The sequence below is a fragment of the Bombus flavifrons genome, chromosome 10 (genome assembly GCF_040668555.2).
Source record: "Bombus flavifrons isolate JBK064 chromosome 10, iyBomFlav1_principal, whole genome shotgun sequence".
NCBI classification, from domain to species: Eukaryota; Metazoa; Arthropoda; class Insecta; order Hymenoptera; family Apidae; genus Bombus; species Bombus flavifrons.
In genome coordinates this window covers 12,175,111-12,191,137 of record NC_138451.1, presented here as the reverse complement: position 1 = coordinate 12,191,137, position 16,027 = coordinate 12,175,111, and the positions used below count along the sequence as shown (strand labels likewise).

The 16,027-nt window shown below is 32.5% G+C and overlaps 3 protein-coding genes across 3 annotated transcripts; 1 reads left to right on the top strand and 2 right to left on the bottom strand.

Moving 5' to 3' along the window:
• Positions 1–295: 295 nt before the first annotated feature.
• Positions 296–13,661, top strand: Stat92E (Signal transducer and transcription activator Stat92E). Its single transcript, XM_069122078.1, has 10 exons — positions 296–531; positions 1,076–1,229; positions 1,315–1,471; positions 1,548–1,894; positions 2,849–2,992; positions 3,066–3,534; positions 3,615–4,287; positions 4,380–4,535; positions 4,623–4,857; positions 7,592–13,661. The coding sequence occupies exons 2-10, from the start codon at positions 1,102–1,104 to the stop codon at positions 7,755–7,757; spliced, it is 2,475 nt and encodes an 824-aa protein (XP_068978179.1). The 5' UTR covers positions 296–531; positions 1,076–1,101; the 3' UTR covers positions 7,758–13,661.
• On the bottom strand, positions 9,764–12,059 carry LOC138184271 (stabilizer of axonemal microtubules 2-like). Its single transcript, XM_069122090.1, has 5 exons — positions 11,914–12,059; positions 11,523–11,843; positions 10,980–11,232; positions 10,365–10,636; positions 9,764–10,025 (listed from the first exon to the last, which is right to left on the bottom strand). Exons 1-5 carry the CDS (start codon positions 12,057–12,059, stop codon positions 9,764–9,766), a joined length of 1,254 nt encoding a protein of 417 aa, XP_068978191.1.
• Positions 13,106–15,637, bottom strand: Pi4KIIalpha (phosphatidylinositol 4-kinase II alpha). Its single transcript, XM_069122086.1, has 6 exons — positions 14,928–15,637; positions 14,736–14,854; positions 14,138–14,630; positions 13,794–14,059; positions 13,564–13,703; positions 13,106–13,489 (listed from the first exon to the last, which is right to left on the bottom strand). Exons 1-6 carry the CDS (start codon positions 15,214–15,216, stop codon positions 13,396–13,398), a joined length of 1,401 nt encoding a protein of 466 aa, XP_068978187.1. The 5' UTR covers positions 15,217–15,637; the 3' UTR covers positions 13,106–13,395.
• Positions 15,638–16,027: the final 390 nt, after the last annotated feature.

Sequence of the window (16,027 nt, the reverse complement as noted above, 5' to 3'; positions counted from 1 at the left end):
TCCGCCATGTTTAGTAGTTATTGATTTATCGAAAAGTTATCAAATTAATGGTACTGTGATATAACATGTTTTTTCCTGCGATAAACCTATAAGGAAAATACAATTAAGATATATTTCATTGATGTAAAAGAATCACAAAGAAAATTATTGAAATCAAAGATAAAAATATTTTCTCCCATTTCGTACGTCCCTGAGAAAATCATGATTTTGCGTATGCGTAATTGGTGCCTCGTCACGTGTCCTACCCTCTCCCTTTTGTGTCGCGCCATTTACGGTAAGAAATTCTCGGAATTCTTCTGTTCGCGGGACTTCGTCGACGTCCGCGTTGATGTGAGTAACACAGAAGGGGGAGAGTTATTGATGCGATTCGCGAGTGCGACCGGTCCCTCAATCATTACGTTTACTATTATTGCGCGGTAGACTGAGTTTGATCAGTTCAAAGGTTACATCTTCAACAAATCGAAGCAAACTGAAGGTATCTGAATCATACAGTACAAATCCTAGTTGCTTCTGTCTGCGGACTAGCAGCAGGTGAGTGTAACCAATTCTTAAAGTGAACATCTTTTTCTTTCGCCCCTCCCGCTTATCTATTTACGCGTTATTGCAATACGTTACGTTCTGTTATTTCTAAATTTCGATATCATACTCTTTTCTTTGAATTGTATTTAAAAAATTAAATTAAAAATTGAATAATCGGTAAACTTATTTTATTTAATTCAATTTATTCAATATCTTTTAAAATAATATTAAATATATGTAATTTTTCTTACTTGAGTTTCGGAAGTATATATATCCACTTTAAAAGAATGTACGGTTTCTGATAATATCGAGTATTTCGTTTTATCAGGTAATACTGATACTACACATTCTGCAAGAAATATAGACGAAATATCTGATGAATACATCTTTATTAAAAATATTAATTAATAAATTTGAAAATGTAATATTGTCAAATATCAAGTAGATTGTTAGTTTGTGGTTATATTATTTTTAGAGCAAGAACGTCTAATATTCTTTTAATGAAAACATTGATGTTAATTAGTGAAAAATAATAACGCAACTAAATATGTTTAAGGTAAAGAATTTATAATTACAATCAAAATGTCACTGTGGGCAAAAGCACAACAATTACCACAAGATGCATTGCAAGAAGTACGTTCAGTTTATGGAGAACATTTTCCGATTGAGGTCCGACACTTTTTATCTTCTTGGATAGAAGAAAAAATGTGGTAAGTTAAATATATTTGCTTTCATCTATTTTTTAATTTATATATATATGTATATAGAGTATTTGGAGCAATATTTTTACTATAGGACTGATATAGAACCTGATAATCCACAATATGAACAATATATAGCTACTCTTGTGAGATCTCTAATTCAAGAATTAGAAACTAAGGCAGCTTCATTAAACACAGATGACATGTTTTTAACAAAATTAAAATTAATGGAAGCTGCAAAAAATTTTCGTGTAAGTTTTATAATGAAGCGTTAATAGTTAATTTGAACTATATTAATTTAACACAATGTATCTTTTTTTAATGCAGCAGAGATATACACATAATCCTACAGCGTTATTTAGAATAATTAGACATTGCCTAGGAACAGAAATGAAATTAGTATCTCAAGTAGAGAATTTAGGAGGTGCATTAATGAGTATGGCAGGAGGAAAAGTAGGATTGATTAGTGATGCTATAGCTGAAATAGCCCAACATGTTGAGTCTTTGCGTCGTAGAACTCAAGAAACTGGAGAAGATTTGCGAAAAATGGAGCAAGAACAGGAGGCATTTGCTATTAGTTATCATGAATGTACTAAGCTAAATGCACATCTTCAACATCTTGCAACGCAACCACAAAATCAACAAAATTTAGATATGGAGAAAAAAATTAGAAGGTATTTAAATATTTATATAATTGATCCTTTGTTCTACAACAACGAGTGAGACCCATAATAAATATTTGGGACAAAAACAATAAGCAGACCAAATGTAAACAACACTAGCCTGGCTCGTGATACTTCATTTGGGACAAATGTAAACAACACGAGTCAGACTCGTGGTTCAGTTGCGCTCCATATTTTCTTACTTTAGTTATGTGTATTTCTTTGTTATGTTCACATGTTTAGGTTATAATTCCCTAAAGGAATTAAAAAACCTTATACCTATCATGTCAGTAAAGAGAAAATCTAATATTGATGATAGTAGTAAGAAGTATGTTATTATTGTGGATAATGATTCAGTAGATTCTTCTGATATTGATAGTGATGGTAATATTGTGTTTCCTATTGTGTTTCATTGTTTAGAAAAATATCACACAGTTGAAGATTACTAATTTTTTACGAGTTTTCACAAAATATTATTAATTTAAACTAAGTATTAATTTACAAATTGTTACTGATACATTATCCGCTTTCAAATAATAAATCATTTTTTACTGATGAATCGATCATAATTACTTCCCAGATATCTTAAAAGTACTAATTGTGCCCAAATATGTTTATTATTTCACAATTACTTTCGTTGCGCCAAAATATACATGTCATAAGACGCATACATTTTGCGCAAGTTTGAGCACACGGCTAAACAACTAACGCGTGACCGACCTTTTTGTTTATTGTGGCCCGAGCAATCGGGAGTTGGCGGGTAGGACAAAGGGTTAATAATATTGTGTATATCTATTGTAGGATGAGGCACTTGATATTATCATCTTAACTTACTGATCTCCTTTGATCTGCAATATTTTTTGCTATAGATAATAATATTGATCTAAATCAAAATAATATCAGGTGTTCTATCTTATTGATGTATATAATAATAAAACGTAAATAATGAAAATAATGCTTTTATAGGCAAAAAGAGCAACAAGAACAATTACTGAACCATAAAGTAGCAGGTTTAATGCAATTACGACTGACATTAGCTGACAAACTGAAAGATACTATTACTAGATTAAATAGCTTGCAATCTAGAGTCTTAGACGATGAACTTATTAGGTAAAACTTGTTCAATTTCTTTCTCTTCAAATAATTGTGCAAGTTGTAAAGATAAAAATACATATTTATTTAGATGGAAAAGAGATCAACAACTAGCAGGAAATGGCGCGCTGTTTAACAGCAATTTGGATTCTATTCAAGAATGGTGTGAAAGCTTAGCTGAATTAATTTGGCTTAATCGTCAACAAATTAAAGAAGCAGAACGTTTAAAGCAAAAGTTTGCGTTAGAACCACCAGGAATGCAAGATATTCTTCCTACTTTAAATGCCCAAATTACACAGTTACTTAGTTCGTTAGTTACAAGTACATTCATCATAGAAAAACAACCACCGCAAGTAATGAAAACTAATACTCGTTTTACAAGTACAGTACGCTTGCTTGTTGGCGGAAAATTGAATGTTCACATGACTCCTCCTCAAGTTAAGGTGAGCATTATCAGTGAAGCTCAAGCAAATGCTTTATTAAAGAGCGATAAAATGGCAAAGAATGGAGAAGCTAGCGGAGAAATTTTAAATAATACGGGGACGATGGAATATCATCAGGTAAGAAGAAGAAAATAAAATTATCATAATTCACCATATTGCTAAAACAAAACATGAGCCATCATGCTTTTACTTTCTAGGCAACAAGACAACTTTCTGTAAGCTTTCGTAATATGCAGTTAAAAAAGATCAAAAGAGCAGAAAAAAAAGGAACGGAATCTGTGATGGATGAAAAATTTTCCCTTCTCTTTCAATCGCAATTTAGCGTTGGGGGAGGTGAATTGGTATTCGCAGTTTGGACTCTAAGTTTACCAGTTGTAGTAATTGTACATGGAAATCAAGAACCACACGCATGGGCTACAGTTACATGGGATAATGCATTTGCTGAACCTGGAAGAGTACCATTCGCAGTGCCTGATAAAGTTCCATGGGGTCAAGTAGCTGAAGCATTAAATGTTAAATTTAAATCTGCGACAGGTCGTTCATTAACGGAAGATAATTTACGATTTCTCGCGGAAAAAGCGTTTCGCGGTGGTAATGCAAGTGGGCAAGACTACTCTAGTTTGCTTTTGAGTTGGGCACAGTTTTGCAAAGAGCCATTACCAGAAAGAAATTTTACGTTTTGGGAATGGTTTTATGCTGTGATGAAATTAACCAGGGAGCATTTAAAAAGTCAATGGATGGACGGTTATATATTGGGATTTGTGAGAAAGAGACAAGCAGAAGAAATGTTGGCGAGTTGTGCGTCAGGAACATTTCTAATGCGTTTTTCAGATTCTGAACTTGGTGGTGTTACTATTGCTTGGGTTGGAGGTAAATATCTATACATTTTACTACTTTGAATTAGAGTCGTTACTGTTTTCTCTTTCAGTCAATATTCTCCAATTTTATATTAATATTTGTAGATCAGACTGAAGTTTTCATGTTACAACCTTTCACGAGCAAAGATTTTGCGATACGTAGTTTAGCTGACCGTGTGTCCGATTTACAACACCTGCTTTATCTCTATCCAGACATATCGAAAGATCAAGCATTTTCTAAATATTACACGCCATTTACAGGTAAATATCCTTTACTCTCGTTTCTTCACTTTTATTCATTTTCGTAATACTTTGAATTGAGATTGTGTAAAATATATTTTATCATAGAAAATCAATCTACATCGGCAAATGGATATGTGAAACCGTTTTTGGTAACGCACGTACCTGGTTGGGGTGGGCCTGGTGTCGGTGGTCAAACACCGTCGCATTCCTCCGTAGTAGGAGTAGGAAGTAGCGGTCAAAGTGGTCCCGGTGGTAGTTATCCAGCAACACCATCAACTATATTTCAAGCGCACAGTCCAGATCCCTCTGTAACGCGTGATACTCCATCAGTGGCTTCCAGGTCAGTCCCCTGGATTTAAAATATTAATCGTATCATATACATTTTTTTATTAATATAAGCTGCCATAGAAATTTCAATATAAGATATGCAAAGATTCTTTTTTGTTTCTTCGTGCAATGTATTTAAATATCGGACAAGTATATGTTCTAAGAAGTGTGTCTGAATTTTTTAATACATAACATACCATTTCCGGTGACTGCAATAATTATTTTATATAATATTATACGACTATCGTATGTACTGTTTACTAATAACATATCAAATCGACATGATGTTTGAGTACTTAATGTTTGGTCAATAAAAATAGATTAACGAAGAGTTTCCAAAAGGCAGAAACGACACATTCCTACGACTAATAACACCTTTGCATGTCTTCTATATTCTATCTGTGCAGATGAATGTCAGTATTGTTTTTTTTATGTTTTCTTTTTGCGAACATTTAGCAAATATTATAATTTACAATAATACTGTAGTTTCAAATTTTGTAAACTTTTTAATGAAATTTTGAAAATTTTTATATCTGATTACTATAACGTAAAATGAAAGTGTAAGTAACGTTAAACCCTATCAAACAATTTTATTTACGATTAAGTAAATTGTATACTGAAGAATACTGGATGCATAAAGACAATTTTGATAAAATGCATATTTTATTATACACACTATACTGACGATTGCTGAAGTTAACTAATTTTTTGGCGTTATTCAGTTTTTTCCTCTTACAATTAGATTTTGTTTTAAATTAACCCTTTGAAGACGAGTATCTGCAAATAGCCGCCCGAATCTGTTCACAGTTCCAGACACTTATTTTGAAGTGGCTGGCGTACGTCTATTTTTCTGAAATATTTACGCGTATTTACGCATAAGTATAGTAAACTAAGCAGTATTATGTTTTTGATGAAAGAAAATTATAGATTTTTAGCGATGAGACCTTATCTTCCGTTTAACGTAAACTCGCGATGTAGGATGATGGTCAAGTCAAAATGAATTTCAGTCTTTCAATGGCATTACCAGACGAATCAACAAGCTTTTTATATATTTTATATTTTTTATAATACTTTATACACGATGCCTAAAAAATCTAGAAAAGACATGTTCGATAGTGATAGTAATGATGACGAATATTATTTTGAACTTGACAAGAGAAGACGACGACAGTGCTTCAGGCAGTGGAAACAAATTCCGTTCAATAAGCAATCGGTTCAGAAGTTTCAATATTTCTAGTGATAGTGACAGCAATGATGAACTAAATATTGATGAAAATAATATAAGCCTCGACAATGAATAACGCAAACGTTCAATGTGTATATTTTCTCAACTACGCGCACCAATACCTCTCGTCGAGCGGCTCCGTCCGCAAAGATTTAACCTTCATGTTATCCAGTATTCTATGCTGATATTATAATTTTTTATCAATAAGCATATGACTAGTATTAAGTGGCATTATTAAAAAGTTCGATATAATTCAATAATGCCTCTATTAAATTTCCAAAGTCCTCCACAAAAATGTTTCTATTACTATTTAAAGAGAACAGAAATACGTTCTTAATGAAATTGTTGATAAATGGGCTATTTCATGCTTATTCTGAAGATTTACGCGATACTTTGTAGTACAGAGGATAATACAGTTATATTATAATATTTCAAACTTTATAAAATTGCTTGTAAAGCAAATTGTAATGAAATCCGTCCGACGGATAAAGTAGATACAATAGATTGGAGGATCTTTGGATGTATGGCGTAAAGATCATCGATCTTTTTAAGTTTTTTGCTCCTTTTTCCTTTGTTTCTATCATAAGTTATAGTACGTAATTTGTAGCACTAATAATGAACATAAAAAAATAACAGATTAAGGACCAATAACATATGCGTTCTCCTCAGACTGCCAAATTTTATAAATTTTCTTTTTTTTTCTCTCTATCTTTCTTTAAAGAGAAACGGCTTATCCATGGCATTACAAAACAAAACAAATAAAAGTGAAAAAGCTGTTGTATCGCTAATAGTATTCTGTACGTATAAATATATATTCTCTCATACATATACACATGTGCGTGTTGCACACACATGTGTGGACATATACATATATCTTTTTATATATAAATCCATGTGAAAGAGTAATGTGTTACGAATCTATGCATGTGTAAAAGTAATACACGAAATTTTGAAAAATCGAAGGCATAGGCCTGGAGCAAGCCGGTACAACCACAGCAACGGAAAATTAAATGCATAAACGCTACTCCTGATAAAAACACAACTCCAATCACAGTTACAATTCTAGTACTGGCAATCGAGTGTATTTAAACATTATTGCAAAATTGTTATGAAGCAGTGGCACTAGAATTTTAATAAAAATTCGTCTAAATAGAGTCATACAATAGGTGTAATTATAATAGAGTAGAAATCGGGGATAATAGCTCTCAAGTGACCGATCAATCTTGGCTAGGTTGGGGATTTCTTGTGGTTGTTTGTATTTCCTTTGCCGTGTTGTACCGGCTATCAGGCTAATCGGTCACACGTTTCGACGAAATAGACGATTCTTAATGATTCGTATGTATGATATAAGCGATAAATTGAATTTTTCAAGTAGTCAATCAAGAGAGAAGGAAAAAGAAAAAAAAAGGAACAAAATTGGATCGAATCGGTTTCGTATCACACGCAATATGTTTTGATTCAGTAAGAGTCTCTTGTTCATTACTATGCCAGTGATTGGAGTTGTGCTTTTAATTTGTGGTAGCTACGCTCCGGGCCTTGGCCAGTCAAGCGTTGGGCGAACAAATCCGGACATGGACTATGTGGAGCTGATGGGTCACAGCGAACTCCCCTCGATCGACGAAAATCTCAACTTGGATCACTTTACTTTCTCTGAGTTCATACAATCTTACAACACTAAGCCACAATAGGTATGTCAGGCGTGATATATTTCTTGTGTCTATCTATCGATCAATTATCTTTATTTCTTATCCCAATTATATTTTTAATCGTACACACAACGAATGTAATGTGTTATTATCGTTGTTTTATAGGGGAGGGATGTAAAAATGTTTTCGTCGTTTGCAATATATATTATCTTAAATATATATACACACACACACCTATTAAGTAGGTTTGTCTCCGAGAAAACCTGGCATATCTTTGATTTTCATCGTATAAGAGTGCAATATGTTTCAAAGCTATTATTGTCGAGTTGCAATTACGTATGCCTGAGCGTACCATGTGCAATGGTACTCTGTATATCGCTTTATAAACCTAATACTTAATTTTCGATTTTGACTAAATGCTTGCTACGGAACGACGGTACAATTTAATGTATGGAGTGTTCAATTGAGTGATATTGATCGACCGAAAGCATTCGAGACACACGATTGTAGAAACTGGTCTTTTTCTACCATTTAGATTTTATTCGAAAACAAACAGTGTTCGCCACAAAGTATCGAATATTGTGCATGAATACTTTACCATGACCAGGGAAATATTAATGTGTAGTGTGCAATTATAATGCTATATATACAGGGTAACGATAATTGTTTTACGAGTATAAGATTAAATGAACTTTGTGTTTTTCTCTTAAGTAAAAGATGACTTACATTATGTGATCAAAGTTTTAGTTATTAATTGGAAAAAATGCACAAGAGAAACTGGTAGCAGGTGACGATGAGATCTAGATGTCAGCTGAAAGTAGAATTGCTATGATAATACGTAGAATATAATGCAGACAATCATTTGCACGTCCATTCATGTAAATAATGAAATAAAAAAAAAAAGAAGAATTTTAATTTACTAATGGGCCAGCGTGCCGGAATGAGAAACGGGGTTTGTGCAACGCTAATATGAAGTATGTGTAACATGTAATCAGCGTGACCTAAATATGTGCCTTATAATCTTCGAATTAATGCTCGTTATATTTTTTGAAAACTCTTATAGACAAGTTGCATGTATTTTTAGCAAAAAATTTTGTCTTCGACTCGCCGTTTAACTTAACTAACGAAGAAATATTATGTTTCTTATCATTTAAATCTCTTTTATATTGAAATCTAACTTTCAAAAATTTTTGGAGAAATTAAAATTGAATATTTCCGTTTGGTGCGTGATATTTTTAGTGCGATGTACGACATGCGACGAATTTATATTTTTCAATTGTTACCGAAGTAACTTAAACTTTTCGGTGAACCTTTTAGATCTCTAAGCGTAGGAAGTTTCTATTATCGGTTAAAATAGATAATTACATATTCGTTTTCTAATAATCGTTCCCTCCCCTATAGTTTATGTACTTTATTAAAAACTATGAATTGTTGCGCGTATATAAAACATCGATATACGCTAAATTTTTGAATAGGATTGAAGTCGTCGTTATCCTAATTATATTTACTATATATAATATAAATATTATATAATATTATATATATATATATATGTACGTATGAATCCATGTACGTACGTATCTATGTATGTATGAGTGCATGCATGTACCTGATCGTGTACATGCGTGTACGTACGTACACGTGTATGTATGGATGTATGTAAAGATAAACTAAATTTTGAAAGACTAGTGCGTTAATACTGTTTATTATTAAATCTATTGTCTATTATCTTTTATCAAAGATTAGAGTTTATTTTATTATTGAGAACAATTTTACTGTTTGTAAAAGATATACGTTATTATTATCTTTATTCCTCTATATATAATAATAATTATTATTATATAAGCGTAAAATATAAGATGTGTTCGCATACCGAATAAAATAGCTTTTAATTCGATTTTTAAATTGTTTTTATTCAAATTTCAAACAATTCAATATCTTTTCCTCTAAATATTTATTATAATATACGATAGAAATTTATATATGGGAAAATAGAGAAGTTATACAGAAGTTTTGTTACTCAGATTGCAACTATTTTTGTTCGTATTTCATTCACACGTCACAGTTTCACATATTTGTGCCGGGAGATTGTCGTATTTGAAATCCAAACATTCGCAACCAGCTGGCATACAAGTATCTTCGTAATATCCGGGCGCGGGATAACTGACTTGGTAAATAGTATCAGCACACATAGGATCTGAAGGTGGTTGATATTTTTCTTTAGATGCCCATGGTATATGTTCCTTGGGAAGTGGAGTCCAAGACTGATACGATAGTTTGTTTATAGTGTCATATTCAATTTTTTCAGATCTAGCAGTTTAGTAAAAAGTATGTTGGTTAGTCAAGTTGGTCAAGGAATTATTGCGCAATATGTTATAATATTAGGTTGCTAGATAAGTTCTGTTCGCTAAGAATACATATATAATTAATGACAATTACAATTTATAACATTCATCTATGTGCATATAGCATTATGTCTCTTTTATAAAGAAAAAGGAACTTATTAAGTTGTTTGCTACCACAAAGTTGTTTCTTTTTTGTTAAACTTCTTTCAATTTTGGAATGAATGTAATAAATATCCTTTAACTTTGGAGAGAAAGTGTATACAACAACCCAATATGCTTGGCTAATAAGAAATGTCTGATCTACCTCTGATACTGAACGACAGGTTTAAAGCTTTTAACCCATTCTACTGGCCCAGGTTTCGCGTAAGATAGTTTCGTTGTAGTTTTGTTGTCAATAGGTGTATCTGGGCTTCGAAGATTATCACATGGAATAATGAGATCCGGTCGTAACGTAATTTTTTCCACAAAATCGCAACGGTTGGTAGTTTCGGATTGCATTAGACCATCGCCTATCATGTTTCTGCTTCGAGGTAATATCGGCAAACGTCTTTCGCTTTGGACCGGTAGGTAACTCAACTGTAGGAGAATTAATATAGAAGGAAACAAAGAGTAGTAATAAGAGATGCACAGGAAGAGATGATGGCAAATGCTATTAGTAAATTAAGGGTTGTTAGAATAAAGAGACAGTTTCATTTTTCAGCAATTTAAATAAACTAACTCAAAATCAAAGCATTTTTTGATATATACTATAAATTAATAGTCAACTAATATTTGTAATAATAAACTTTTGAACTTCTGAATATGAAAGCTTTAAATATGTAATCTATAACTTTCTTTCTTTTCCAATAAATATAATTTAAATATTGAAATTGTCTTCTTTTTGCTGTGATGTCTTCAGATGTTATAGAAATACATTTACTTTGCTTGTTGTATCTGTTGAAATTTTGCCATCAGGTTTCGAGATAGCATTGCAAGGAATAACAGGTTCCACTCGTTCAACGATAGCCGATTGCAAATAGCTTTGTTTATAAATAGTATCCGAGTGAAATTCACCACCGATAGGAAAGACATTGGCAGCAGTCGGCCGTACAGGTTTCTCCATGCATGGCTCTTCGTTCTTTAAGAAACTTTCAGAGTACGTTGTCTTTCCGCACATAGCAACATCTGGAGCTCTATAAACGTTATAGTAAAAACATCCCTTTGGTTTATCTATTTAAATCGAATAAGCCACAGGGTTTAATTATGGCAATCAATATTTTTGAGATGTCTAAGGAGGTAGTAAAACAGATGTTTAGTACAAAAATAAAGAAACAAGTTTAGTAACATAAGACTAGTTGACAGCATATTATATTTTAGTAAATACTATAATATTGTATTTTAATAAAAGTCCTCCCTTGTAAGACACAAAAAGTATGACTTTCATATCTTTCCCCTGTGGTATTCAAATGTAATACATATATACTGGTAGATTGGTTTCTGCTGCCAGGAGTACGTATCTCTTTCTGGAATGTGAACAGGTTGATAACTTAACTTCTGTGTAGTATCAGTAAGAATCGGTTCACTAGGTGGATAGTAAATCGCTATGGGTTTGAAGTTCAATGTCGGTTCCGTACAGCCTGGGTCCGCATAAGAAAGTTTCGCTGTGGTACTAGCATCCAGCTTGCCGGAACTTACACGAATGTTCCCACAAGGTATTATAATTTCTGGTTTGTCCACGTATTTACGCGGGTAATCCCGACGAATTGTGGTAACAGACTCCATTTGACCAGATCCGATCATCGGCCTAACACATCAGAGAATGACATCTAACAGATTTCTTAATTTCATTCGTTTCAATTCTTTAAACTCGTTACCTTTGCCTGGGTATGATTGGTTTTGTTTTAGGAATACTCCCAATGTGTTTGTAACTCAATTGATTAGTCGTTTCACCGAGAAATCGAGCATCGGATTTAGTGAGAGCAGGTTTGGGTCGGATAGGTTGAGATCGGCTGCGTCGCATTTCCGCATGATCCACGTTTAAATATGATAAGTGATATGTGGTATTATTTTCGAATAATTTCGAAGGAGGCTTATACGTTCTCACCGGAGCGAATGACTTTGCTCGAGACGGTTGCACGTATTTTCTTGTGCACTAGATATGCACGATATTAAATCACCCAGTTTATCAGTTGGAAATTATAATAGAAAAATTAGTGGGTTCGTTACTTTAATGTCACAGGGGCATTCTGCTGGTTTCTGGCACGGCAGTTGAAACTGCTTCTTTGTATTCTGTATCTCCACTACTTCCATTTTGCACTTAATATTATTATATATAATAATAACAATCAAAAACTATTTCCCTTTTTATGAATAAGATAGAAAGACGTGTTTATAGTCAATAAATTTAGATTCTCAAAAGATTCGTAATATATAAAGTATAACAATATAAAACAATAAAAGTGCAGCTGCGAACACGAATCTCTACATTCCGTTTTATGACTTTAGTGACATACAATTTGGAGAGGCAAACTTCGAAGTTACTGTTATGTCATCGTTATTTAAATGGAAACAAAATAAAGCCAATGATAAAATCGATTGTGTCGATGATCGATTTGTATACTCAAATCATAGCAATGGTAAGAACAAAAATATTTGTTGATATTTTATAGACCGAAATGATTTACTAATAATAACTGTAATGGAAATTTCTGTCTTAGCTACTGATAGAAAATTTATTTTCTCGTACGTATCGGATAAAAATATAATATGAATATGTAGAATGTTTATTTTAAACAATAAGAATATGTCTTTTTGCTATTTTAGATCACAGTTAATTTTTAAGATTAGATAAATGTTCCTTTTCGACAGCATCTAGCGAAAATGCATGTAAATCGATGTGTTTTTAAAATAATAGTACATGGAAGACATAGAAAACATACAATGCAATTACGTGTAATTGATCACGTTTCATTTTAAGGGGATGTCATGTATATCCGTAGTCGTAAAACAGTGCCTACATTCGTTTTATCATTTGTCTCACATTTCCACGAAGCATATCGAAAAACATTGTGTTAACATTATATATATTTACTGTATACAATATAATCATACTATGATTCGAATTAATATAGTCGAATTAAAAGAATATGGTATAAACACAAGATAAATTAAATGTAATTGTCGATAAATCTACGCGGACCGTAGATTAGAAACTAGCGTTTGAAAAAAGAGGTAGTAATGCGTGATAAAATTAAGAGAGACAGCACAAATAATAAGATGCGATATTTGTAATGCATCGAATAATTCTTCTCAGTTGACACAGGGCTAATGCTATTTTTCAAGCATTCAAGATCTTTTTAACACCAAGAGAAGAAAGGGCTTTTATTCTGGAAGCGCTGTGTAAATGTATCAGAGAACGAGAATAGTCTTGGTGCTCCGTTTCCCTTGGCCCTGTAAAATAACATTGGTAAGATCAAATTTTATTTATATATCTTCTTGTAATTTATAGAAAATATATAAAATACTTTTCAACGATCACAGCAGGCATTTGTACCAACTGCACAGGGCTTTTGGCATCCTTTAAAGCTTGTTGTAAGTTCAAGATTTGACCGCGCATTACGCTCATTTGTTTATCAAAATGAGGTCGATCGAAACCTTTATCTTGCTATAAGAATAAATGTGTTTTACTGTAGAGTTATGATTGTAGAATACTATATATATTTATATAAAATAATCGCCATTTTATACGACTTACTTTAAATAATTGATATAAATCGTCACAAAGATCTTGTACAAAATTTTGATCCGAAAGTTGTGGTAATACAAGTTCTCGCGTTACATCGCTAAATGGTTGTTTCGCTTGACTTAACCATGCCCAGTGATACGGATAAGCACGCCATGAATCGGGATGTTTAAAAGGAAAAGCCAAACCATTATCTATAGCGGCTATTTTTACTTCACCCTGTTCTGATCCGTTTTTTCCTTTACTATTATCGTATTTAATTAACCAATTATCATTACCTTAAAAAAAGTCAGTGTGTCATTAAATAGTTTAACTTTAAATATAAAAATAAAAAAATCTTACGAAATGTTAAATACCTCTGTCAGTATTTCTAATTATATAGTCCAAAATAACTAAGCGTTCGAATTGAAGTTGAAATTCTCTACTAAGACGTGGTGATAGAGGTTCATTTTCCCATCGCCTTAACCAGTAATCAGCATCCTTGTAACCATCTACAAAAACTTGAAAAGAACCAACTTTCGGCGGCAAACCAATACGATTGAAATGAGATCCCACTGTAGGAAACTGGTCCATGATAGCTTGCTTCATACGAGCTTTTTGACGGTCTAAGCGTGGGTAGTTAAATGTTTTACTGACAAGTTTGACTACTCTAGTATTTGGAACTATACCCAGACCCAATTTACGGTCAACTAAACTTGCACCCGCCTCACTGAGGTATCCTTGATTTGGAATTAAACAACTTCTCCCAAAACAACACGGACAACAAAGTTTGTGCATCCATTTTGTCCATTTTGGATTTAATCTTCCATAAGGTTCTTCATCCTTTGGCTTAAAAACACCTATTATTTTCTATAAGACAAAATGTCTTGTTATTGTTATAAAATTATGATTTTAAATGGTTGATACTATTAAATAGATTGTAATTTTTAAATATAAAATGAAGTTATACCTTACCCCTGTGGGATTTTTTACAAAGTAACTGCCACTAGAACCTTGGTATATCCTTTCGGGGGAGATTCCATTGTCTATTGCCAATTCAGCCTGCCATACTAACTCAGAGAATTGTGGATCATCTATAAGATATAACAGATTTGACTAGAGATAAAGAATTAGAAGATAAATCTATTAGAATAGATATTAACAAACCAGGGAAACGATTAAAGGTGACATCCAGCTCCAGTCGACCAAGGAGAGGCTGGCTCTCCCGGTCCATCCCAGGGGAATCAATGGCTATGGTTTGTTCGTTGCTCAGATTGGGAACAAATTCAACGTCTGGTATTAGTTCTGAACACTCATTTACTGGCAAACAATTGTTAGATGTGATTGAAAGATCTACCAATGCATCAGTTTCCACTAAGGCAGAAGTATTAGTATTGTTCTGGCTATGATATTCTCGATAAGGCACGTGTAATTGCCGCTGTTCGGAGTCGCTCATTACAACCGAATCTGCTAGTTATTTGGCAGATCCCTTTATCACCCGTTTGTTTAAAAAATCGTTTGCACAAATAATCCTATCTATTTCCCCATATTCCTTTCCCACCTGTCAATGATGCAAACAATCGAACTCGTGTTTAACAAGTATTTTCGCCATTACAAATTTTAAAGCGATCATTGCGTCATTAAAATAACAACTCTGAATTATTATGAATTTATTAACTTATGAGAATAGCCATAGAATAAAGGCATATGTTTATGATGCTTAGGGGAGCACTGTGTAACTAATTAATATCTACGACTCGTCATTCCAGCAGACGATATCAGCTGATAGGATTAACGCCATACTTAATTTTTTCTATACTGTTGTATATGTTCGCATGTAGATATAAATTATAGCTTTCCATTTATACAGAAAATACATATTTAATTATATATATACTCGTCATATTCTGTCTACATAAATTTGTCTACACAAAGTGAATATAATTAATTGTATTTTATAGTTTTCTTTCAAATCAGATATAGTGAATAATAATAAAGTTGCCATATAATTTTGAATAAATATTACACTTTGTTAATACATTTTATTTATATACACATACCATGAAGTTGAAAAGTATGAAACTGAAAAGTTTTTTTAAAGATGCATAGAAAAAACTTAAATTTTGTAGATACAATTAAAATTCTCAAAAATGTATGATGTTATTTATAAAATCTCATTTTATTTTTAGTTTATATAATAAACAATGTTAACGGATAAAATTATAAAACATAATATATACATAAAATTCATCACAAAAATTGTCTAG